At 37.3% G+C, this 27,447-nt stretch overlaps 1 protein-coding gene across 1 annotated transcript in view; it reads left to right on the plus strand.

Moving 5' to 3' along the window:
• Positions 1–27,447, plus strand: part of R3HDM1 (R3H domain containing 1) — a 139,592-nt gene that overhangs the window by 51,834 nt on the left and 60,311 nt on the right. The window contains exons 15-17 of the mRNA XM_090279494.1: positions 23–174; positions 6,081–6,401; positions 17,492–17,615. Of these exons, the coding sequence (XP_090135620.1) occupies positions 23–174; positions 6,081–6,401; positions 17,492–17,615 (597 nt within the window). The remainder of the gene's footprint in view (positions 1–22; positions 175–6,080; positions 6,402–17,491; positions 17,616–27,447) is intronic.

The following is a 27,447-nucleotide window of genomic DNA, read 5'->3' on the forward strand; positions in this document are numbered from 1 at the left end:
TCCTCCTCTTTAATTTTTTTAGGTCAGCCCTTCATAAATCCAGACGGGAGTCCAGTTGTGTATAATCCTCCTATGACTCAACAACCAGTTAGAACCCAAGTGCCTGGACCTCCACAGCCAGCTCTGCCACCCCCACCACCTCAACAACAAGCAGCTAATCACATTTTCTCACAGGTGCACATACCCACAATTACATAATGCTAAGTTCACCTGCCTTTGCATATTTGGGACTAAATTTACTAATTATAATTGAGATAGCCCACTCTGTATCTCTTAGAACTTGAATATTCTCCACCAGTGATGTCCCACTCGCTACGTGTAGGAAGAGAGGTTAACTTCAAGGCTTTTCAGCTAATAAATATGTACAAAATATACGTTGGAAAGAAGGAAATTTTGTATCTCATGAACCTGTGTGGTATTTTATCCCTATTTTACAACAGCAAGAAATGGACAAGAGGAATAAAATGAAACTAAGATTGTTAATTATCCCGATGAGTAAAGTGAGTTGTTTGAAAATTCAACAGATCAAGCGGTTTGAAGAAACTGAGTTGAGTTTCTCAAATTCTGCAAATATACTCTCCATCTCACCTACCCTATAAAAGATAGAGACAGAAACATCTCAGTTAGAATTCACTAAAGCACTCAGTATCTTAAATTTGTTTAAATGTTTAGTGTTTACACATAGATTTTCACATTCAGGCTTTTCCCCTATAGAGATGTTAACCCATTCTTGAAGAACTTTATTAGACCAGTGTGAATTCCTACTCCATTTTGTATTAAAGGTTGTGTAACATATCAAAGACAGTTAGTACAGTTAACTTATACCTCTTTTTCCACTTGTGAGTGATTTCTTATGAAAGTTGAGCTGGAAAAATTTCATTAGTTTTCCTCACAAGTTATAACATAACATTTGTATTGTAGGGGTGAAGAATGTATGAGCAGTTTGATAAACTTTACAAATATTTTGAAGGTCATGAAAATAATTATTCTTCTGGCAATTAACACTCCTAATACTGGGCAAGGCAGTTTATCTTAAGCAACTGGACTTCGCTCTGGCCTCTGTTGCTCAGTTGGTTTGAGTATCATCCTGTAAACCTAAAGATCACAAGTTCAATTCATGGTCACGGCACATGCCTAGGTTGTGGGTTTGGTCCCTGGTCAGGGCACATGTGGGAGGCAACTGATCAACATTCCTCTCTCACATCAATGTTTCTCTCCCTCCTTTCCCCTCTCTCTAAAATCAAATAAATAAATTAATAAAATAAAATAAATAGACTTAAAGGTATTGATGCATTTTTAAAACCATAAATATGAATTCATATGTGTAGAGGAGATTGCCTAAAACTCCCATATTCACTTTCCAACTCCATTTGATTATGCACACTAAGCTACATAGTAGACTACATAAAATTCCCTCCCTGTTCTCTGCCTTGCCTTCATTCAACATGTTCCTGAAGTGTTTTTCTTTCATTTTGCTATCATGTGGTTGTTTTTGTTTTTGCAGCACTGTGTTTCACTAGGGGCTTTATAGGACTTTTTGTTGTTGTTGTTGTTTCATTTAATTCAGAGAAAATAATGTTGGCCTGGTATCTTCAAGAAATTAGAAGGATTTATCTATGGTTATATATCTCCTAGAAATAACTCTGATTTAGTTATGAGACAATTCTAAGTAAAGGTGTAGATAGTTTTGTTTAGAAATAAATGCCTTAATGGAATGTAATTTGAAATCTTGGAGTATTCATAAACTCCATGTCTCTTTCTTTTCTGGCATTGTTTCAAGTGTTTTTGATAATTCATCAGCAGATATAAAAATAGAGAATTGATAAACAAATGATACTCAGTAACTACCTTTTGCACACTGAGATAATCCATCCACAAAATTTCAAATAACCAAACAGAATAACACTTGATTTCCAAAGCCTGCAGATGGGCTATATTTCTTGAAACTAATCACTTTTAAGTGGGTGTTGTTTTGCAGCCAGTTGCAATTTAAGTATGAAAAGGAAGTGCTAAGGTGTTTTCTTTTCTAAGTGACATCAAAATTTCACTTTGGTCAGCCAGTCTTCTTAGCCCACATTTTTCTCATTACCACTTGACACCCTGGCAGACATTAATTCATACCCTTGGTGCTCATAGTGCTCTTCTTTCTTTCATCCCCAAGCACTCTAAAGCTTTTGTCTCATATCACACTTACATAGCAAGTCAAGTTGTCTGGAAGAAAGTTATGTATTAATGGTTGTCTGACTTAGTAACACATTGAATGAATAGCCTGTGTACTTGGAAGTTCTAAAGCTACTACACCTCATTTAGTGTAATACATGCTATCATCAATTAGGAAGCTTGCTAATTTCTAGTTGAGAGGTGAGTAAAAAGCCAGTGGCTACCTTATGGATCTTTCAGATTTTCCCTTATTCTTACAACTTCTACTTTTCTAGATTGGGGGGGAGGGGGGATTCTAAGCTAATATAAGCCTTTCATATTTTTAGAAACTAAAAATATGATTTTGTGTTACAAGTGCAAGTCTGCTTATACATCTTAGTTGTCATAAGAATTTCTCCTTATTTAGATAATTCCCTGGGCAGTCTTATTCAGTTCACTTATTTTGCAATTTTAACATATTTTCTTTGGAAATATTCCAGAGGGAGATTTAGATATATACATTTTGACCAAAACTAAGAGTTTTTATTAGATAAAATTACCTGGGTTCCTCCAGTGCTTGCTTACATGACTGTCTGCAGGTCATTTAACTCACCTTAGCCTATAAAATGGATCATGGTTAAGCCAATATGTTATTATCCCCTTTGTAATGAATTATATAAATAACGATTGGAAAACTCAGTCAGATGTCAATGTTAGCCTATACATGGCCAGCTATATTCCATTAGATTTCGAAATGTCTAAAACAGCGGTTCTCAACCTGTGGGTCGCGGCCTCTTTGGGGGTTGAACGACCCTTTCACAGGGGTCACCTAAGACCATCGGAAAACATATATATATATATATATATATATATATAGATAGATAAAATTACATATTGTTTTGTGATTAATCACTATGCTTTAGTTATGTTCAATTTGTAACAATGAAAATACATCCTGCATATCATATTTACATTACGATTCATAACAGTAGCAAAATTACAGTTATGAAGGAGCAACAAAAATAATTTTATGGTTGTGGGTCACCACAACATGAGGAACTGTATTAAAAGGTTGTGGCATTAGGAAGGTTGAGAACCACTGGTCTAAAATGTTCTTTATTTTTTTAAAAACACCTGTTTTTTGAGTGCCCCTGGGAAACTTTTTTTTCCTGAAATGCAGGAGTAATCTATTAGTAAAAACATTTTAAGAACTAGTTTCTCAGCTCTTAATAAAAATTTTTAGTTACAAGAAAAATGTTTATCTTCTATATATAAAAGAGATGTGTTTGTGTGTCTGTATGTGTATGTGTGTATGTCTCATTTCTTTAGGCTATTGTTCTTAATGGACCCCCTAGTACATTTTCTAAAATTTAGGCACTTTGGTACCAAAAGAGTACCTCATTGTGCCTTATCATATGAAGGGGGTAATTGGCATAGATATTATGTAAGTTATTACTGTCTGATATTACCTATTTTAGTGAATCTAATCTTTTATGAAAAATTATCTTTCTAATTAGGTACTAAATTTAAGCATAGGTATATTCTCAAAATTTTTACTGTTTAGAGTTTCTTCATTTAGCATTGCTTTTGTTTTCTATATTGTTGTATTAAAGATGATTTTATAAATATAGTTTAAACTGTTGCCAAAAAAGGTAACATTCCATTTTACGCAGTTCTTTTAATATTTTATTCCGACATCCACCTTATTTGCCAGCCTGTTACCCCTTAGCCTGTCTGTCCTCTGCAGTCCTCGTCACAGCCTGTTCAGCACTACAGCCCTTTTCCCATCCCTGCTCCTGCCGGTCTCGCCCACCCAGCAGTACTGTATTCCCCTCCTGCATCGTTTCTGTGGGGGCATGTGTGATGAATGCGTGTGAATATGACTACTGTGCTAGGATCCTCTGTGATTATTTTAAAGTCAGGGATACGTATATACTGAAAAGTGTTTCTAACCTGTATTAGAAATAAATTAATTCTCTTCCATGAAATATTTGTTATATGGGCTTATCACAGTGATTGTATAAATCCTAATCTCTTCCTTCCTCTTCATAATGAAATAATTTTCACATTGACTCTTCTAGACCTAACGACTTTTAACTTCTTATCTCATTGAGGTCAACGCAACTCTCCAATCCTGAGGTGGCACCTTTCATCTGGGTTTAAAGTTTCTGATCTTTCTCCAGTGCCATCGGTCCAGTAGACTTAGTACCAGGTATTAGGGTGAATTGAGGCTTACAACTATAGAAGATATACCCCTCAGTAAATTTCTAAGGAAGATCTCTAGGTATATCTGTGACTATAAAGTCATGGCACCTCCTTTAACCCAATGTATGCCCCAAGTTGTGCCGCTGCCTAAGAGCTCAGATGCCCCCTGCCGTGTGTTTTCTGTGTGACCTGTGGTTACTAACCATATGAGACAGCCATGTAAAGCACCTCCTGCATAGAGCCTAACATGAAATATTCAATCAATATTAGGTTCTTCCCTTAAAATGAGTCTCCCTAACAGCCTTCATACTTTTTCCAGTACTGCTGTTATTTTCTCAAGCTGCATAGCCAGCACATTTTACATTTGCTTTTCAAGTTAAATTACAAGCTATATCATAAAATCACTCTACACTTTTTAGAAACATTATTTATTGGGGGAAGTTTTGTTTTGAGCTAGGGGCAACCTTATTTATCACCCTTGGCTCTGAATGATTTTCAAAATTCACTTCCAGTCTGAAAAAGTGAAATTTTGCCAGCATTGAGGTTGACAGCATTAAAAAGAATAGCATAAAAGCCTTACAAATATTTTCAAAAATGGCACAAAACTGAGTTCTTGCCAAGATGGCTAATGGTGGTGTGAAGTTAGAATATCTTTTTAAAATAATGGCCATATTACATTGTAATTACAGCTAGTATATTTTTTCCTTTTTGAAACTATGCATTGAGTTAGGAAAACAGAGCAGCCGTTTGGAAGGAGTGAAACCACATATTTTCAGTGATTAAATCAGGTTCCCCTTTACAGTCCCTTATCTTTGCTATAGCCTTAATTTACTTTGCAAAAACCAGCAGACAATAGAAATTGCAGACATGTCAACTTTGATCTGACAACTCCATTACCACAATTTTTTACATAAGTTTTTTTCACAGTTTTCCTCTTAGAAAAATGTGGTATATATTGTTGCCAATGTGTGGCTTCTTGGGAGCAGGGAAATTATTTTAACCCCATTATTTTCATCTCAATGATATTATCTAGGCTAGTCAGAACTGTTCCTTATGTTTTTTTTGAGCTAGAAAAACATTTGTTGGGTGACATAAATCATAACTCTTATCTTGTCTGGGCACCATTGCCTGCCCACCAAGTAGCAGAAACAGTAGGAAACTGCCATTTGGATTACATTTGTCTTAACATTTGACTTATGTAACAGACTGAAACATTAAGGAAGAATAGAACTTGTGGTTAAATTATTTTTGAGAGATTAGAGAAAAGACCAGAGTGGATGGCTTTTAATTTTATTTAATTTCTGCTAGTATATTTGTTAGGTATGATAAGCAATACAAAGATGTTTAAGTCCTAAATCTTGCCTTCTAGGAAGAGGACAGTGATTTAAAGTACTTACCTGGTGCTTGAAGTCCTTTAAATTTCACTTACACAACCTAACATGCTTTTAATCTTCATTTAAATGTTTTTTCACTTTTCTACATGGTATACATTTCCATTACATGTATTATATTTTATAAGTAATTTGTAATGGCAGTGTTGTAATATACCTACCTGCTACCTTAGAGTTTTAATTTTCTTGAATCTGTTCTTTTATTAAATCACGTCTATTGTAGATACATGATTTCCATAATATACACTACTGCAGCTCATCTTAAAATATATGAAGTATTTTTCTTAGATAAGTTTGGTCTGTGCATGGAAAGAGTACTGATTTAACTTTTTCCTTTTTTAACAGGACAACCTTGGGTCTCAGTTTAGCCACATGAGTCTTGCCCGCCAGCCTTCTTCAGATGGTTCTGACCCTCATGCTACCATGTTCCAGTCCACTGTTGTTCTTCAGTCTCCACAGCAGTCTGGTTATATCATGACAGCAGCTCCTCCACCACCACTACCACCACCTCCACCTCCACCTCCGCCTCCTCCACCTCCTCCTCCTCCTCCTCCACCCTTAGCACCTGGGCAGCCTGTCGCTACTGCTGGCTATTCTGCTTCTGGTCATCCTGTCAGCCAGCCTGTGATCCAGCAGCAGGGATATATTCAGCAGCCCTCACCACAGGTACATCATTTTTTCCCATAGAAGCTTCTCATGTAAGATCAGTTAACATTAGAGTGTTTATTTTTAATTTCACAGGGAAAAACTGTGACACTGTGTTAGCAAAGCTTGCCTTCATTTTGTCTGGAGATTTTTCAAGTGCATGTGAGACAACCACATGACAGTTGTGTAGTTAAACTATGTGATCTTGGAGTTTCCTTCTGACTCTGAGAGGTTTGGTTATTTTTTTAATTAGCTTTAGAGAAATGCAATAAAGTAAATGCTCTGTAAAATAGAACGCATTTCAGGAAGAAATAGATCAGTTTGAGGAGAATTAACATCTCAACACTATTGAATTTTCCAGTACAGTAATATGTTATCTCTCTCCATTTACTTAGATCTTTCTTAATTGTTCTCACCAGTATTTTGTAGTTTTAATTAAACAAGTATACACATACTTTATTAAATATAAGCCCTAAGCAGTTAATGTTTTTAAATATTCAATAGGTTTTTTTTTTTTTTTTTTTGATTAAAGTTGACATTCATTATTAAGTTTCAGGTATACAACATAATGGTTGCAACATTTATTTATATAACTTACAAAGTGACCTCCCCTGTTAGGTCTAATACCCAGCAACACCATACATAGTTACTACAATGTTATTGACTGTATTCCCTATACTGTACTCTATATCCCTGTGACTGTTTTGTAACTGCCAATTTGTACCTCTGAATCTCTTCACCTTTTTCTCCCATATAATTGAAATCATACAGTATGTATTTGTCTTTCTCTTTCTGGCTTATTTCACTTAGCATAATACTCTATAGGTTCATCCATGTTGTCTCAAATGGTAAGATTTCATTCGTTTTTATGGCTGAGTAATAATACTCCATTGTATAAAAATACTACATCTTTATCCAGTCATCTATTGATGGGACTTAGATATCTTCCTTTTCTTGGCTGTTGTAAATTATGCTGCAGTGAACATAGGGATGCATATATCTTTTCAAAATTGTGGTTTGGATTTCTTCAGATAAATAAGCAAAAGTGGGATTGCTGGGTCATATGGCAGTTCTATTTTTAATTTTTTGAGGAACCTCCATACTGTTTTCCACAGTGGCCGCACCAATTTGCCATCCCACCAACTGTGCATGAGGGTTCCCTTTTCTCCACATTCTCACCAGCACTTGTTTGTTGATACACTGATGATAGCCATTCTCTCCGATGTGAGGCGATATCTCATTGTGGTTTTAATTTGCATTTCTCTTATTATTAGTGACATTGGACATCTTTTCATATGTCTGTTGGCCATCTTTGGAGACATGTCTATTTAGGAATTCTGCCCATGTGAAGTTGTACCAGTTTTTTATATATTGTGGCTATTAACCCTTTATCAATGTATCATTAGCAAAAATTATCTCCCATAGGATTCATGTATTAACTTGAATATAAGTTTTGAAAGTGCATGTTCTTCCCTTGTTTCCAAGCCTAGGGGAAAAAATTCAGTCTTTAATCACTAACTGTAATATTATCTATGCTTTTTTTTTTTTTTAATTCATGCCCTCTATCAGCTTGAGAGAATTTTTTCTATTCTTAATTTGCTGAAAGTCTTTACCATGAATGAATATTAAATCTTGTGAAATGTTCTTCTGCATCTATTGAAGTGATTATGTGACTCCTACCCCACCCCTTTACTCTGGTAACACAGCAAATTATGTTGACTGATTTTTGAATGCCTTTCATTTCTGGGACATACCCCCACTTACTCATGATATGGTATCTTTTTTATGTATCACTGGATTCAGTTTGCTAATGTTTTCTTAAGGATTTTTGCATGCATGTTCATGCACTGGCCTCAGAATGAGTTGCATATTGTTCCTTTCTTCATTCTAAAGCAGTTTGTTTAGAAATGATGTACTTTCTTCTTAATGTTTGCTAGATTTAATTAATAAGCCAATTTGGACCCAGAGTATTTTTGCAGAGAAGGTTTGAAAGTTACAGATTCAAGATTCTTAGCTACAAACCTATCCTGATTTCCTCTTTCTTTCTAGATCAGCTTGGGTAGTTTGTATCAAGTTCATTTTATGTTGTCAAATTTTTTGGTATAAAGTTACTTATAATATCCCCTTATTATACTTTCAGTATCTTTAGGATTAATAGTGGTATCACCTCTATAAATCCCTGATATTGGTCATTTCAATCTTCTCTTTTTCCTTTACTAATTTAACAAGAGATGTATCAGTTTTATTGATGTTCTTTTAAAAATTAGGATTTCATTAATTTTATTATTCATGTTCTATTTGAACAATTTATTTTCTCAGTATTTTCTTCCTCCTACTTACTTTGGGTTTAATATACTCTTTTGTTTTCTTAGTTCTTAAGATGGAAGCATAGATTATTGATTTAATTTCTTGTCAGAGAATCTAAGATTTCAGTGTTTTGGAATCTGTTGAGTCTTATTTTATGTTCCAGCATGTAGTCTTTTGAGGGGTGGTAACCCATGTACACTTGAAAATAATTTTTATTCTATCATTTTAGCAGTTTTGGGGGGTTTTTTCTTTGTTGTTTTCTTTTTTATTGAGATAAAGTTCATAAAACTAAGCATTTTAAAGTAAACAGTTCAGTGACATTGAGTGCATTACAATGTTTTACAACTACCACCTCTCTCTGGTTCCAGAACATTTTTATCACCCCAAAAGAAAGCTCCATAACCATTAAGCAGTTGCTACCGATTTTCCACAACCCCCAGCCCCAGACAACCATCAATCTGCATTCTGTCTCTATGGATTTACCTACTCTAGGTACTTCATATTAATTAAACCATGCAATATGTTACTTTCTGTGTCTTGCTTCTTTGACTTCATGTTTCAAGGTTATTTCACATCATAGCATGTATCAGTACTTCATTCTTTTTTATGTCTGAATAATATGCCATCTTATGTATATACCATAGTTTGTTCATCTTGCAATCATTGATGGATTTGGGATGTTTCCATCTTTTGCCTTTTGTGAGTATTGCTGTTAATGAACATGCAGTTACAGGCTTTCATTTCTTTGGGTATATACCTAGGAGTAGAATAGCCACCAACTGTTTCCCATGGCGTTTGTTTTTTAATCAGATTTTTGTCTTTTTGTTGTTGAGTTATAAGAGTTCTTCTTTAAAAAAAAAAAAAAAAAAAAAAAAGAACACTTTATCTATTTATTTTTAAAGAGAGGGGAAGAAAGAGAGGGAGAGAAACATGAATGTGTGGTTGCCTCATGTGCCCCCAAGTGGGGAGCTGACCCACAACCCATGCATTTGTCCTCACTGGGAATTAAACTGGTAACCCTTTGGTTTCTAGGCCAGTGCTCAATCCACTGAGCCACAGCAGCCAGTGCAAGAGTCTTTATATATTTCTGATATTACGATATTACACCCTTATCAGATGTCCAATTTGCAGATATGTTCACCCATTCTGTCGATTGTCTTTTTACTTTCTTGATATGTATTTAATGCACAACAGTTTAACTTTGATTACCATTTCTTAATTTTGTGGCTCATGCTTTTGGTATCATATCTAAGAATTCATTGCCAACCTTGGCCTGTGTGGCTCAGTTGGTAGGAGCATCATCCCATAACCAAAGGGTTGCAGGTTTAATTCCCAGTCAGGGCACATACCTAGGTTGCAGGTTCAGACCCTGGTTTGGACATGTACTATTCCCGGTCTGGGCAAATCCCCAGTACAGGTGTGTGCAGAAGGCAACCAATGGATGCACTGATGTTTCTCTCTCTCTAAAATACCATATGATTTCACTCATATGCAATCAAATGAACTGAACTAACAAGCAAAATAGAGGGCAGGCTGACAGCTATGGGGGTAGGGGAGTTGAGGGGTAAAGGGATTCAACACAGAGGAAAAAGGACTCAAGGACATGGACAACAGTGTGATGATGTGGGGGTAAGAGTATAAGGGCATAATGGTAATGGAAAATAAAAAGCAATGCAAAAGTGTCCTCAGGTGAGGATACAAAAAAAAAAAAAAATCCATTTCTAAATCCAAGGTCATGATTTATCCCTGTTTTCTTCTAAGAGTTTTATGGTTTTGACTCCTATATTTAAGTCATTTACCAATTTTGAGTAATTTTTATATGTTGTATGAGATAAGGGTTCAACTATATATATATTTTTTCATGTTCCAGCATCATTTGTTGAAGACCTTGGTTTTGGGGTTTTTTCTTTTCATTGAATAATCTTAGTACCATTGTCAAATATTAGTTTTGTTTTGTTTTTTGTTTTGTTTTGTTTTTTAAAGTATATTTTATTGATTATGTTGTTACAGTAGTTCCAATTTTTTTCCCCTTTGCTCTGCTCTGTAACCCCCTTTCCTCCAGCAATCCCACCCCCCTTAGTTCATGTCCATGGGTCGTGCATATAAGTTCTTTGGCTTCACCCTTTCTTATATTATTCCTAACTTACCCCTGTCTTGCCCTGGCTGGTTTAGCTCAGTGGATTGAGCGTCGGCCTGCGAGCTAAGTGTCGCTGGTTCGATCTTCCAGTCAGGGTACATCAGAGAAGGAAAACTCTGACTCCAAAAAACCTCTGCTGCCTTGCGGCATACCTCTTCAGGGGAAAGGCTAAGGGAGTAAACCCCGACAGAAAATCCGGAGCCGGAGTCCCTAAGGCGGTTTGATGTTGTAGTCAACACCGGCAACTCCTGCGGCGCACCTGAACCCAAGCTGTATCGACTCCGTCTTTCCCTTGGACCCTTCAGCTGCGAAGAGAGGTGGGGTCTGCTGCATGGGCAACAGCAGACCCTCCATATTACCCTGCCCAGGCTCTGTAGCTTCAGCGTCATCGCAAGATGTCAATTCAACACGGGAGGAGACAGATACTATGTCACTCCCGAGTCGAACTGCACAGCCATTCTCAGCGGTGCAGATAGACTCTTAAGAAACTACACCATCGTCTCTCGAGACGGACGGCTGCCGACGACGACGACCCCTGTCTATTTTGTGCCAACCAATTATGCTTCTTAGTCCCTGCACCATTTCCCCATTTCCCCCCCTTCTTCCTCCCAGCTGATAACCTTCCAAATGATCCCCATACCTATGATTCTGTTCCTATTCTGGTTTGCTTAGTTGGATTTTGTTCTTATTTTTTAGATTCAGTTGTTGATAGTTGTGAGTTGGTTGTCATTTTAGTGTTCATAGTTTTGATCTTCTTTTTCTTAAGTAAGTCCCTTTGACATTTCATATAATAATAGCTTGATGATGATGAGCTCCTTTAGCCTCACCCTGTCTGGGAAGCACTTCATCTGCCCTTCAATTCTAAATCATAGCTTGCTGGATAGAGTAATCCTGGTTGTAGGTTGCCTTCATCACATTGAATACTGCTTGCCAGTCCCTTCCTGCCTACAAAGTGTCCTCTGAGAAATCAACTGATAGTCCTGTAGGCACTCCCCTATAGGCAACTCTCTGACTCTCTCTTGTTGCCCCCAGGACTCTGTCTTTATCTTTCACCTTTGGCATCTCAATTATGATGCGTCCTGGTGTGGTCCCCTCTGGGTCCAGCTCTCCCGGGACCCTCAGTGCTTCCCAGACCCATATATCCATCTCCCTTGCAAAATTTTGGAAGTTTTCCTCATTTTTTTCAATTCTTGCTTCCTCATTCTGCACTGGTTGACTGTTTTTTTCTTCCTTATGTTCCAAATCATTGATTTGGACCCTGGTTTCCTTCCCTTCACCATTGGTTTTGTGTGGATTTTCCTTCATTTCACTTAGTATAGCCTTCACTTCTTCTCTTATGTGTTTGCCGTACTCAAGCATATCTGTCAAGCCTGTGAGCATCTTTGTCACCAATGTTTTGAATTCTGCATCTTAGGTTGTCTATCTCCTCATCTGTTAGGTTGGCTATCTCCTCGTTGCTTAGTTCTCCCACTGGAACCTTGATCCATTAACCCTTTGGGGCCATACTTCTCTGTCTCCTCATTCTGACAGGCTCCTGTGTCTGTTTGCCTCCACGTCCCAGGTAGAGCTGTCACTCCTGTTACGTTGTAAGGGGCAAAGCCTTAGAGATTTGTCAGTACAAGGCAACCTGTTTCACCACGTTGTGGCACTGTATGTGGGGGAGGGGTCCAAGAGGGAACAATGCTGTCTGCCCAGCACTCACCCCTTTTCCAGGCACCTCTCTCCGTCCTGCACTAGACTGGCACCCCTCTAGCTGCTGCCCTGGCCGTTGTTCCCAGAGTGGGTGGATCTGCGGATGTTCTAGGACCATGGGGGCCCTTTAAACAAGCAAACTCTGCTGAGACTAGCAGTTTCTGCCTCCAGTCCAGCCCCCACTGTCTGCACAGTCAGAAGCAATGAGGCCTGATTTTCACCGGTGCTGGGACTGTGAGCTGGGAGGTCCGGTGAGGAGCTGGAAACACTCCCCAGGTGTTCCTCCTGATTTTTTAAAACGTGTGACTGCACTTTCTGCCGGCCTGCGGCTGCTGCTGCCACCACACCACATCCTCTCTGCCCCGGCTCCATCCCTCCTACCTGTCTGGATGAGTATTTCTTCTTTATATCTTTGTTTGCTGGAAATCCATGCAGTTTTATTTTCTGGAACTTCTGGTTGTTTCTAGTTTTGAGGTAGTTGTATTCCTTCTTAGTTGAGGAGGGAGATGCAGCGTGTCTGCCTACACCTCCATCTTGGCCAGAAGTCCCCAAATCATCAAATATTACTTAACCATAAATGTAGTTTATTTCTGGACTCTCACTTCTGCACTATTCTTTTTTTAAGTATATTTTATTGATTATGCTATTAGAATTGTCTGAATTTTTCCCCCTTTGCCCCCCCTCCGCCTGGTACTTCCCTACCCTCCACCAGTCTCCCCTTTAGTTCATGTCCATGGGTCATACATATAAGTTCTTCGGCTTCTCCATTTCTTATACTGTTCTTAATAACCCCCTGTCTGTTTTGTACCTACCTATTACAATCTTATTCCCTGCACCTTTTCCCCCTTACCCCTCACAGCTGATAAACTTCCAAATGATCTCCATTGTCTATGATTCTGTTCTTTGGTTGTTCTCTTTGTTTGTTTGTTTAGGTTCAGTTGTTGATAGTTGTGAGTTTGTTGTCATTTCAGTTGTTCATAGTTTTCTTTTTCTTAAATGAGTCCCTTTAACATTTTATATAATAATGGCTTGGAGCTGATACACTCTTTAGCTTTAACTTGTCTTGGGAGCACTTTATCACCCATCCATTCTAAATGATAGCTTTGCTGGATAGAGTGATCTTGGTTGTAGGTCCTTGCTTTTCATCACTTTGAATACCTCTTGCCAGTCCCTTCTTACCTTCAGAGTTTCTTTTGAGAAATCAGCTGATAGTCTTATACGCACCCCTTTGTAGGTAACTCTGCTTTTCTCTTGCTGCTTTTAAGATTCTCTTTATCTTGAACCTTTGGCATTTTAATTATGATGTGTCTTGGTGTGGTCCTCTTTGGGTCTAGCTTGTTTGCGACTCTGTACTTCCTGGATTTGTATGTCTATTTCCTTCACCAAACTTGGGAAATTTTTCTTCATTATTTTTCCACATAAGTTTTCAATTTCTTGCTCTTCCTCTTCTCCTTCTGGCACCCCTATGATTTGGATGTTGACACGTTTAAAGTTGTCCCGGAGGTTCTTAAGCCTCTCCTTGTTTTTTTTCAATTCTTGTTTCTTCATTCAGTACTGGTTAACTTTATTTCTTCCTTATGTTCCAAATCATTGATCTGAACCCCGGTTTCCTTCCCTTCACCATTGGTTTCATGTGGAGTTTCCTTCATTTCACTTAGCATAGCCTTCACACCTTCCCTTCTGTGTTTGCTATATTCAAACATATCTGTCAAGTCTGTAAGCATCTTTATCACCAGTGTTTTGAATTCTGCGTCTGTTAGGTTGGCTGTCTCACCGCTTGGCTGTCTCCTCATCGCTTGGCTATCTCATCGCATAGTTCTCCCACTGGAACCTTGATCTGTTCCCTCTTTTGGGCCATACTTCTCTGTCTCCTCAACTTGACAAGCTCCTGTGTTTGCCTGTGTGTCTTAGGTAGAATTCTCACACGTGTTACATTGTCAGGGGCAGAATCTTTGGAAATCATCAGTACAGGGTGACCTGTTTCACCACCTTGTGGCGATGTATGTGGGGGAGGGGTCTGAGACGGATCAGTGCCGCTTGCTCAGCACTCACCCCTTTTCCAGGCACTTCCCCCGCCTCCCGTATGGTACTGGTGCCTCTCTAGCTGTTGTCCTGGTTGTGGTTCCCCGAGAGGGTGGGTTTGCATATGTTCTAGGACCTTAGGGGCCCTCTAATCAAATGGACTCTGCTGAGAGACTGGCAGTTTCTTTCTCCAGCCCAGCCCCCACTGGTTTTTACAGTCAGAAGCAATGAGACTTTATTTTCCCCAACACTGGAACCATGAGCTGCGTGGTCTGATCTGGTGCCGGCAGCGCTCCCCAGGTGTCCCTCTTTACTCTTAATGTGTGACTGAATTTTCCCATGGCCGGCTACAGCTGCTGCTGCCACTGCCACTGTGTCACCACATCCTCTTCACCCCAGCGCTGCCCCTCCTACCTGTCTGCATGAGTATTTCTTCTTTAATATCTTTGTTTGTTGGACTTCCAGGCAGCTTGATTTTCTGGAACTTCTGGTTGTCTCCAGTTTTGACGAGTGGTATTTTTTTTTAGTTGTGGAGGGAGACACAGCGTGTCTATCTATGCTCCATCTTGGTTGGAAGTCTCTTATCTGATTTGAATTTAGTGACTTCAGCTTTACTTTGATCAACATTTAAATGGCATGTCTTTTTACCTTGTTATTTGCAACTTTATACTTAGTGTCTTTTACATACAGTTTATAGTGACAGGTTTTTTGCAGTTTACCCAACCTGATTGGAGGATCTGGTTGTTTTATCTTTTGTATAGGTATTGACATGGTTAGTTGCAGGTATGCCACATTGCTATTATTTTCCATTTGTCCTAACTATATTTTATTTCTGTCTGCTTCTTTTCTTGCTTTTTGTATAATTTGAACACTTTTAGTGTTTCATTTTACTTCTTTTATTGCTATTTATCTACAGCCCTTTGAATCTAGTGTTTGTGTAGTTTCTTTAGTTTCTTTCACTTATCACAATCTACCTCAAGTTTCTATGAAACTTTAAGTACAATATCCTGGTCATGTTAGCAGTATAATTCTTTTTACCCTCTCTCCATTGTTGTCATATATATTACATGTATATATTATAAACAAAAAAAATTGTCTTATTTATCTTGCCTTAAATAGTGATGTCTTAAGATAAAAAATATTGCTTATATACATATACTCATACAAAAATATAATAATGGGTAAGATCTGAAATCAGGATATAGCTATTGATTGCTGAAATCTCCAAGAAAAGGGATCACATCTGTATTGTGTCTAATGTTTCAAAGACAGAAGAATATTAAAGTAAATATAGAGGATTCTTGGCTTATAACTAATCTAGAAACTCTTTGCTTGACTGGTTTCCAGATGTAATGGGCACTCTAAGATCTCCATAGATCTCTTTTAGTGGTAACCCATTCAGAAGAGCAGAGCCTGAGAGAGCCCTTAAACTGAATCAAGTTAACTACCACATACTTCCATATCACTGGATTACTTATTCCTCACCCTAAATAAGATTAGATTACTTTAAGAGAAATTCAAGGCTGATATGAATAGCTCTGGAAGGAATAAGAAATCAAGCTAGTCTTACTGGCCTTTTCCCCCACCTTTAATAAGATATCATTGATAAATAAAATTTGTATGTTGGCATTTTAATTTTAATTAGAAATTTGAGAGAAGTTAAGGAATGGAACCTTACAGTACAACTGTACATTAATGTGGGGATGGATAAAGTGACTTATTTATATAATTATTGCTGTTCAACATTTAAATTGAATGAGCTGGCAGTACATGTTTAACCAAGAAAAGTTTCCCAAACAATTATAATTATAAAATAATTTGCATGAAGTTATAGTGGAGTACCATAAATGTAAATTTTTTTAATTATCAACAGTTTACATATGGATAACATATACATAATAGAAATTTAAAAGAATTCGTAGGAATAATATACAAAGTCTGTCCAGAAAAAGTCCAGCCAGTGTTAATATAACAAAAATGGTTTGCCCAACATCGATGTAAACTGGCAGCCAAAGAGAGTGGACTGAAATGTGCATGTGTGAACAATGACGACTTAACTGTATTAGTCAGTGGGGGCAGTAGTTGCCGTTGAGTAAGCATGTGTGCTTGTAGCTAACACATTCAAAAATGACTGAGTGAGTAGAGCAACGGATCTGCATCAAATTTTGCATTAAGCTTGAACATTCCTCCATGGAAACTATTAGGATGATTCAAAAAGCTGCAGCTATGGGCCACTGGTGATTGGCAGCTTCATCATGACAACACGCCTGCTCATGTATCACATCTCATGCAGAGTTTTTGGCGAAGCATCAAATCACCCAGATGACTCAGCCCCACTACAGCTAGATTTGGTGCCCTGCAACTTCTGCCTTTTTCCAAAACTAAAATCATCTTTGAAAAGGAACAGATTTCAGACCATTAGAGAGATTCAGGAAAATAAGACAGGGCAACTGATGGAAATTGGGAGAACTGTTTGAGGTCCCAAGGTGCCTACTTTGAAGGGAACTGAGGCATCATTGTCCTGTGTACCGTGTTTCTTGTATCTTCTATCTTCTTCAATTAATGTCTCTATTTTCCATATTACACAGCTGGATAGCTCTGGATAGACCTCGTATTCTAACTACAGAAATTTTTTTTTTTTTTGGTGGAGTAAGCCTTCAGCTATTTCAGTAGTGTCTGGTTTTGTGAAAGAGGGAAATCTGAAACAAATATAGCCAGATAATTTAAAATCTACTAACTCATATTGATGGGCTTATTAGTAGGGTTTTATTTTATTTATGTATGCTGTATGTTTAAAGTTTTTATAAATTCCTTTCTGTTAAAGCTAAGAAAATCAGTTCTCAGATTATTGGTGTTGGAAAGAATTACTACTCATACCACTCTGATGTTCCCTACAGAAAAAAATTTTATTGCAAGTAAAATTGATTTTTTTCCCCCTCAATACTTATCCTAGATGCCAGCCTGTTATTGTGCTCCAGGCCACTATCACTCCAGTCAACCTCAGTATCGCCCAGTCCCTTCTGTCCATTACAATTCACATCTAAACCAACCTCTGCTACAGCCTGCACAACAGACAGGTGAGTAGCATTTCTGTCATTAATTCTTAGCTATTGGGTATTGCTCTTTTTTATCCTACTTTATTTCAGTCTTACTGTTAAGATACTGACATATTCAGTCTATGAATGGCCTCAGATACTTGATACATCGTCGTCGGCAGCCGTCCGTCTCGAGAGACGATGGTGTAGCTTCTTAAGTGTCCATCTGCACCGCCGAGAATGGCTGTGCAGTCCGACTCGGGAGTGACACGGCATCTGTCTCCTCCCGTGTTGAATCGACATCTTGCGATGACGCTGGAGTGTCCTCTCCAGTGGAGCTGAAGCTACAGAGCCTGGGCAGGGTGATATGGAGGGTCTGCTGTTGCCCATGCAGCAGACCCCCCCTCTCTTCGCAGCTGAAGGGTCCAAGGGAAAGACGGAGTCGATACAGCTTGGGTTCAGGTGCGCCGCAGGAGTTGCCGGTGTTGACTACAACGTCAAACCGCCTTAGGGACTCCGGCTCCGGATTTTCTGTCGGGGTTTACTCCCTTAGCCTTTCCCCAGAAGAGGTATGCCGCAAGGCAGCGGAGGTTTTTTGGAGTCAGAGTTTTCCTTCTCTGATGTACCCTGACTGGAAGATCGAACCAGCGACACTTAGCTCGCAGGCCGACGCTCAATCCACTGAGCTAAACCAGCCAGGGCAACTTGATACATATGAATATGCAAACCAGTGATATTAAAACTGGCTGGTTTGGCTCAGTGGATTGAGCGTCGGCCTGCGAGCTAAGTGTCACTGGTTCGATCTTCCAGTCAGGGCACATCAGAGAAGGAAAACTCTGACTCCAAAAAACCTCCGCTGCCTTGCGGCATACCTCTTCAGGGGAAAGGCTAGGGGAGTAAACCCCGACAGAAAATCCGGAGCCGGAGTCCCTAAGGCGGTTTGACGTTGTAGTCAACACCGGCAACTCCTGCGGCGCACCTGAACCCAAGCTGTATCGACTCCGTCTTTCCCTTGGACCCTTCAGCTGCGAAGAGAGGGGGGGTCTGCTGCATGGGCAACAGCAGACCCTCCATATCACCCTGCCCAGGCTCTGTAGCTTCAGCTCCACTGGAGAGGACACTCCAGCGTCATCGCAAGATGTCGATTCAACACGGGAGGAGACAGATGCCGTGTCACTCCCGAGTCGGACTGCACAGCCATTCTCGGCGGTGCAGATGGACACTTAAGAAGCTACACCATCGTCTCTCGAGACGGACAGTTGCCGACGACGACGATATTAAAAGCCCTTTAGCATATAAACTTAAGTTTATATGCTAAAGGGCTGGGAGCCATGATGAAAAGATTGTACCAGGTTGAGCAGTGCGGTGAACAGCTTCCCAGTGCTCACTGCCATTGTAGTTGAAGCCTTCTTTGCAGCCTGGTAATCCACTGGTGATAACAACAAAAGAGAGGCAAGATAAGTTAAAATGTCTCCTGTGCCTAAATTTGATTGAGAACTATAGTGAAAATTTGTTTTCTCAGTATCAGTAGGAATGCCTTGAAAAAGAATGGTGTTCTTACACATCTGTTTTTGTTTTCTTTTCCGGTTTGCTGGTTGTATAGTGAAAGGTATTTTTAAACCAAATGCAATCTAATACTAGGTATATCAAATATATCTAAACTCAGAAGATTATTTCCCTTCGTCCCTTTCAAATTTTCTATAAACATTCAATGAAAACAATTGATCTCAATATATAAAACTCTTATTTTACTGAATTCATTTCTCTCTGTGCTTCCCATATATATATATACTTTTGCCCTAGATGTTTAAAAAAGATTTTTTTTTCAGTTTTTCATAACTCCAGGTGTTGAAGTAGAATTTTTATTGGTTTCTTTTTGGGCCTTTTTAGCTGCTTGTCACCCTTAGAGGCTCTCAGACTATGTCAGAATAACTCACCAAGGCCACATAATGCTTTTTTTGCCTCCACTTCGGCACTTTCTTGCTCTTGATACCGTATGGAACTCTTAAGCAGTACTGCAGTTTCAGGAGGAAGACTTCTGCACTGGGCAATCTGATGAGAAGTGTTCTTGCTTCTCATCACTTGTGCAATCTCCAGAGATCATTGTGACTTACCAACTTTCTTTACAAGATATGACTCTTATCATTCCTGCAGGAGAACTTCCAGGTCCTTAATCTGTTGCTCCTAGGAGTTGTCTTGGACTTAGTATGTAGGTTCTTCCTTTTTGTGTTGTTACTGGCCCTGTGTTGTATGTGTTCAGATGTTCTAAAGGATTTTGAGTACAAGCGTTGGTCCTTTTAGCCATCTTAGAAATTGCCCTCTTTATACATAGAAACATTGGTTGTGACATTGCTTGTTAGTTTTAATACATTGTTGTTTTATTCTTATAGAAATTACTTTCCAAGTTTTCCTAGAAACTCAATCCCTCAACCTCAGTGACTAACTTTTCATATTGGTTTTTGTCCTGATTTTTTTCTCTCAAAATTATAATTCAGATTATAGCTAATGGCATCATGATAAGAAAAAACAAAAACAAAAAACTTCACATTCCCCATTCAAGTATCTTATCTGTGACTAAGTAATGGAGTTCATTAATACACCCTAGTAATGAGGTAATCAAAGATCCTTTGTTCTGTATTTGTGTGAGCTCATTAGTTTTGTTCTTTGTTATGACTAAATTTGTGTCAAATTGACTATAAAACTAAAACTTTTAGTTAAAAGTTGGACAGGTGTGCTTGTACAAATGCCTCCCTGTAAAAAAAAAAAACACACACAAAAACACTCCTAATTGAAAGCCAAAATATGTGTGTAACAGACAGCATGTGTTTATATCAGTCATATTTTAATTTGGGGTGTTTTTTTTTCCTTATGCTAGTTATGGTGAGAAGGAAGAAAACAATACGTTAGGTTCTGTCTGGGTAATACAGGCACACAGAGAGAATATATCTGAATGAATAGTTTTTGACAGTGTGTTTGACTCATAGAATCAGTCATAATATAACACTTTATAACTAGAGTTTCTTCCAATTATTTTATATAGTATCCTCTTACAGCTTAAGTTAGTTGAATCTTATTTGGTTTGAAGAAGAAAAGGGAAGTAAATTCTCAAAGCATCGTTATCTGAAAGAAAGAAATTTTGTTATGCTAGTAAGTACAATAGAAATTTTTCTTGGAAGAGAAGTTCAGTTGTGCCATTGCCAAATATTCTGTTGGTGATTATATTGAGCCTTTTTGTAGAATTTATAGGATTTGAATATTTTAAAATTTTAAAAATCTGAAGACTTTTGTAGTTAGCTAATGGTTATTTTTTATGTCAGAGCTTACAGAAAATGTGCATTTATGTATGTAGGTGTCCTAATAGAAAAGTAAAATGCACTGGGAAATGAACAGTGGTTTGTTTGTTTTTATTGATTTGAGAAAAAGAGAACGATTTTATTGTTCCACTTATGTATGCATTCATTGGTTGATTCTTGTATGTGCCCTGACTGAGGTTCAGACCTGCAACCTTGGCGTATCAGGACAACCTTCTAACCAACTCAGCTACCTGGCCAGGGGGGCAGGTTTTTGTTTCTGATTCTTGTCACAGATTTATAGCAATTGCTGTCTCAGTAATTTACATTGTTATTTTTTAAAAATCAAACTTCTGGACTTCTTTTTCTTAATTTTTTTCTTATATTTCCCTACATTCTACTCTCCCAATCTGATTAAAATTAGAAATCATCACATCTTACATCTTTTTTTCTTCGAAAAACTTTTAGTTATACATATTGTTTTCTTTCTTTTTCTTTTTTTTTTTTATTTCTTTTGCATAAAAGGGTGAAACTAATTATTCAACCAAATAATAAAAACATTGATAGATTTAGAACAGTTTTTCTTCACTGGGGCACAAATAACTTTTAAATGTTTATATATAACTTTAAAAAGTTTTTGCCATAAATAAGCAAAACCAATTGAATCAAGTATTCTTAGACCAAGTAGGGTATGGCCAGTAAAATATAGACTTTTCTTTTGTTTTCCCTTTTGGGAAAAGAGAGAGAGAATGAAATGGTCTTTTATCCAAGTGTGTGCCAGAGGACCACAATAGTTATTGGTCTCCTTGGCAACCTCCAGCCTGTTATGGGAACTGAATTGAAATCAGTACTAACATTACTGCTGGGAAATGAATATACAGATCTTTTGTTGTGAATGTGAAACTACCATGGTCATTCAAAACAAGAGAGTCAGCCTCTGTCAACAAAGGCAGGAGAAATTCTGGCTACATAAGGCTTTTTGAACAATGTAGTGTATAATGTAAAAGAAAATAAAATAGTCAAATCCTGACAGCCCTTACTTGTTTTTAACTGTGGCTTTAGGTGTATCACTTAAAGCCTCTGGGTTCCAAGTAAGGGAGTTTTACTGTATTGTCTATTGAAGCCTCTTTGTACACTAAAATTCTGTGATTCTATGTGTCTATCTTATGTGTCATTTCTAGTTCAGGAAGGTAGGAACATCAGAGAATAGGTTTGCAATAGTGACTTACTGTCAAGAACTGGAGTCATATAAGAAACAACTTCAAAAGATCTGGTTACTTGCCAGTTGGAGTAATAAGGATTTGTTATCTTAACTTTTTATCATAAAATTTACAGCTCGGAGACCATAAAGTATACTGCATGTAAGGAGCTTGGTATACTTAACAAAGACACCTTTTTCTGCAAGTAGTGATTATAACAAAGATTTTAGGTTTATGAGGCCCTGGCTGTTTTCTTTGTAGCTGCTTTCATTCTTATGACTCTTGAAAAGTTTGCAGCTTCACCATATATGTTTAATATTTTGCAATAATTGGCCTTGTTCTTGAGCTGTTGGATTCGGGGCCGTAGCACTGTCTGAGAGGTTTACATTTCTCACAGTGAACCGGTCTCTTTTTCAGCTGCTTCCTGGCTTCTTTTTACTCAGGTTTCCACTGTCCTTTTTCTCTTTCTTTTTCTCTTTTCTTTTCTTTTTCTTTTTTCTTTCTTTCTTTTTTATTTTTTATTTTTTGTGCTATATTAAGGTATTAACATTTGCTTATATTTTCCATTAATTATAATGCCTCTTAATCATGCACAATACTCAGCAATAGGGATTTGAACTTAAATGGCAGCTATTGCTTTAATTTCTTTTCCAAAGCAGATTTGGATGGAAGATTCAATTTGGTTTGGAGCTTTTCTTAAAAGTTTAATCTCTTAATTATGCCCAACTCAATAGGAAAAGTCAAATATGTCTCTCTTTCTATTGCTACATAACTTTTTAAGATTATTATGCATTTAAGCATGCCATCAAATAAGACATCCAAAATTATTTGAAACTACTTCGGCTCCAACCAGAGATATAATTTTATTTTTTTCCAAAGTCTGATGTTGTATGCATATGAGAAGCAAAATGACTCTGTAAAACTACACATCATTTTAGTTTTACAACCATTTGGTAAATTCAAAGAATATCAATACATTGTATCTTCAGTCTCATCTTTTCAAATAGCTCAGAACCATGTGGTTGCAAACTGATTTAAGTTTTATTACCAGTAGACTAGGGTAGGGTCCTGATGAACTACACTATAGAAGGAACTTTTTTAGGATAAACAGTCTGTAATATGCACAGAATATTGGCAGCATTGCAAGGTGCAAATTGAAAGTTACTAGGATATAAAAGGTCCTGCTGGGTAAGCAGGGGATGGGTGATAATGATAAAGGATTTAGCTATGTCAAATAGGGACTCTGGGAGCAGTCATTTTCCTTATTGACAACTTTTAGTGGGAGTAATAGGAATTTTATATTTATATTACTAGGCAGGTAGCCCTGGCTGTCATTTTTTCATTGATTCTGTGAGCATTTCTTAGTATTGTATGACCAGCACAGATTCAGACATTGTATAATACCTACAAATGCACCTATTTCCCTTTTCCCTCCTCCATTAACCTGCCGCCACTGAAATCTGGAGCCAAATGTATCTGGTAAGTACCCATAGATTTTCTAGAGTTGTATAGACTCTTAGGACTGTCATTTAAATAGCTCTGAGCTGTAATCTCTGGGCTGTTTTAATTAGATTCGTTTTTCGTGTTCGTATATATGTTTATTTCAGGCACAGGTAGGAGGCCAGAGGGTGACAGAGGAGAAAGAATAGTGAAGGTGTGCTGACAACTGTTCTTCTTCCAAATTCACCTAAGGGGCCAGTTAAACTTGCCTGCTCACTAAAACAGTACCACAGACACAAGACAGACCAGGATTACACGCTTTAAGTTTTGATGGTATGGATACAGTTCTTCTAAACTGTCTTACAAATACCTAGGTACCAATAAATTTAAAGTTAGCAAAACAGCTCTTCAAAAAAACTACCCTCACAGTGCTTCAGCTAATTTAGAAAAAGATTTAAGAACTGCTTAGTCATAAAACTAAGGTTTATTAAATTTTATTATTAAATTTTTCCAAGACTAATTATATCTAATCCATATGAAGAATGCTTTCCTTTAAAGCAAATGCGAGTTCAGGTCACCTACATAAAATAAAACTAGTCCATTATAGCTTATAGCTTGGACAATACTTTTCTGCTGAACACTCTCATTTTCTACTTGCTTTCTTCTCTGTTGAAGTGGGAGAATTAAAAATAGAATATTCTTTGGAACCCTCCAGGGAAGTGCCTGAGCCATCAATTTATATTGTCCTAGTTCTCTCAGCTTACAGAATCGATTGTGCTTTCCTCTGAAAGTGCTAGCAGAAACGGGATAATATTGCAGCAGTACAGTGGCAGTGTTAAATAGCATCTATATTGAGATCTGGATGTTTATTCTGTTTGATATCACTTAAACTGGCATTTCTTGCTTTACAAAAACAAAATTTTCTATTTTTTTTAAAAAAAATCCTGTTTTCCTCTAACTTCTAGTTAAATCCAGATATATCACAGGAAGGATTTTTTTTTTTAATTCTAATATACTGAAACACACTTTTTATTGAAGAAAGAATAATTTAGGTAGTAGTCAAGTTAGTTATATATTGTGTGTCAGAATATTGGAAATATTCTTCTTATATTTTTTAAATGTAATAGTTCTTTTCATTCTCTAGGTATCTACTTCATTCTTCCTAATCTTCAACCTTCTCCCTCTTTTCCAGATCATTGGACTTTTTTCTGAGACTTGACAATGTGCAGACTATTAGGACTATGTTCCTCCCCTTACTTTGAATAACTAGATAATGAACCTGAACTACCCTGCCACTTCCCTAAGTGCCACCCTGTAACAATTGATGCTCAACACCCTGAATATTTAAACACAGATTCAGAGGAATTTGTGAGGAACTTGAATAATTCTTTAAGATGTAAATTTTATTCAGTAGTCTGCATAAAGTGATGCATGTCATTAATTAGATGATCTTTTATTTTATGTTGCTAATAAATTTTTAATGATTTTGTCTTACAAAGACAAGAGTAAGGTTCTTATATTTAATTGGATGAGTAAATGGTGGTATAGATCTTTTGTTTGTTTGTAGTGCTTTTCAACTGAATATTTTTAGTTTTGCTAGTGATTATAGTAACTTTAACCAACATAGAGCCCATGGTCTTATGTCATTTGAAAAAGTCCAGTAATCTTATTGTAACTTTTAATATCCTGCTCTTTAGGAAATATACTCCAAAATTACATACTTTTTAACCAGTTACTGGGTTGTTGTTTGTTGTAATTATTGGATTGAATAGTAAAACATCTCATTTCACTGCTGAAAAAAACAGTTTAAGTACCTGTCCTAATGCCAGTAGAATTTGCCTCCTAGGGTACCAGTTATAAAAAGCATCAAATGTTAAATGATGCTTTTTTCCCCCCAGCTGTGACAGCCTTAGAAAGATGCCTCAGGCTCTGATAGTTTCCTACTCAATACGGGTCAAACCTGGTGAGTTTTTCTGCCTTGAATGCAAAAATGAATGTAAAACTATTCATTGTATAGAAAAAAGGGCATTGCTCCACAAAACTTCAAAACTTCACCTATGTATGAGACATAATATACCTGCTTAATATCCAAGGTGTCCAGATTAAAGTTGGCATTGCCCCACTGGATAAAATCTGACCTCTTTTTATTTAGTTATTTATGTATATAAAATATATATATAAACAAAAATTTTATTTCTCACAGTTCTGGAAGCTGATAATTTCCAGATCAAGACACCAGCAGATTCAGTGTCTAGTGAGAACCCACTTACTACCTGGTTTATAGACTGTCTTTTCACTGTGTCTTCACATGACATAGGGATCTCTCTGTTGTCTCTTCTAAGAACACTAATCCTATTCATGAGGGTTCTTCCCTCATGATTTAATCACATCATGACCTAATCAGCAGAGGAATTTGGAGGAGACATTGTTTCCAAAGCTTCCCCAACTTTAACCATACCTAAACAGTCTGAACTAGATCCTGGCCCAATAAATGAGAATGCAAAAATCTTCCCCTCTGTTAATGACCTGAGACCCAAGAAGTAACTGAATCTGTTGATCAGTCACTTCAGAAACTAACAATCCAATATCAAGTATGCCAAGACCCAAATCTTCATTTTCCACATAAAATTTCAGTAGCACTTAGGAAATACTACAGTAATCATCTGAGGTTATATCTTTTTCTTTTAAAACAGGTTCATTTTCTCCTAATAAAAGTAATATGTAATATACCATTACAACTTGGGAAATATAAAAAAGTAGAATTTACTTTATCACCCATAACCCTACCACCTCCAATTTGTACCATTTAAATTTTTTTTTTTAAATAGTAAACTCTGACTTCTTGGTAAAGCAACTCAAATTGTGGGGAAGAAAGCCAAACTTGTGTAAGTTCTACTAGAGAAATTTTCTGTCGACCTATGAGGGAGCCTTTGAGACGAAATAGCAAAGGTAAAACCCAAAGAGGAACCTTGGAGATTGACATGGCAATTATTAGGCTGAGAGGCAAAGACGAAGGGATATGGAACCTTATTTAAGTCACCATTTGATCCTCCTCTTCTCATTCCTAGCTGTCGTATATGCATGTGAAATCTAATTATAGTTAATCAAGGAAGTGTAACCTTAAAATACAGAGGTCACAAACCATGCATCTTGGGAGTAGTGGGCAAAATAAGTGAAGGTGAGTCCCTCCCAAGGAGAGGACATTATTGGCTGATCATATAAACTTTTGAGATACCTGTTGTTTTTTCATCCCTTAAGTGCATACAACTAGCTACCATCTGGACTGGCTGTTCAGCAATCTTTCACTCTGATTTCTAAATTGGATAACAGTGCTCATCCTCACAAATAATATTCAATTCAAATGAAAAAAGTTTCCTGGTTCATTGATTATTTACAATAATTCTCTTTCCCTATGATTAAATTTATCTTGAGATTTAGGTATGTTAAACTACAATAAAAGTCTTCATTAACTAGAATTCTCAGAAAATGGAAAAAGGCCAGGTATTCAGTGTTCTGCTTATTTGAGCAGTATTACTAGAATAGTCTTTCTACCTCAACATTTGTCCCTGAGAAAAGCAAAATTTAGAATCAGACTGCTATGCACAAATCCTAGCTACAAGATTTATCAGCTGGTGACCTTGGAATTAGGTGTGAACTGCTCTGTGTTTTTGTTTTCTTCATCTGAAAAATAGGGATAATAATTGTACCTATTTTGTGAGGTTGTGAACATTAAATGAGTTAGCATGTGTAAAGTGCTTAGAACAGTGCCTGAAACCTAATAAATGTCATGTAAATGTTGGCTACTAATAATGCCTTGTCATACTATCCAAGAAATGAAAATTATGTAGTATTCTAAACAAAAATGCATAGGAATTTTTGGCTATATTGGTACTTGGGCTGAATTCCAGAGTGGGCACAAGAAACTAATGTAGTTTATTCTAAAAT

This window comes from Furipterus horrens, unplaced genomic scaffold (genome assembly GCF_987537825.1).
Source record: "Furipterus horrens unplaced genomic scaffold, mFurHor1.1.pri manual_scaffold_1, whole genome shotgun sequence".
Taxonomy (NCBI): Eukaryota; Metazoa; Chordata; class Mammalia; order Chiroptera; family Furipteridae; genus Furipterus; species Furipterus horrens.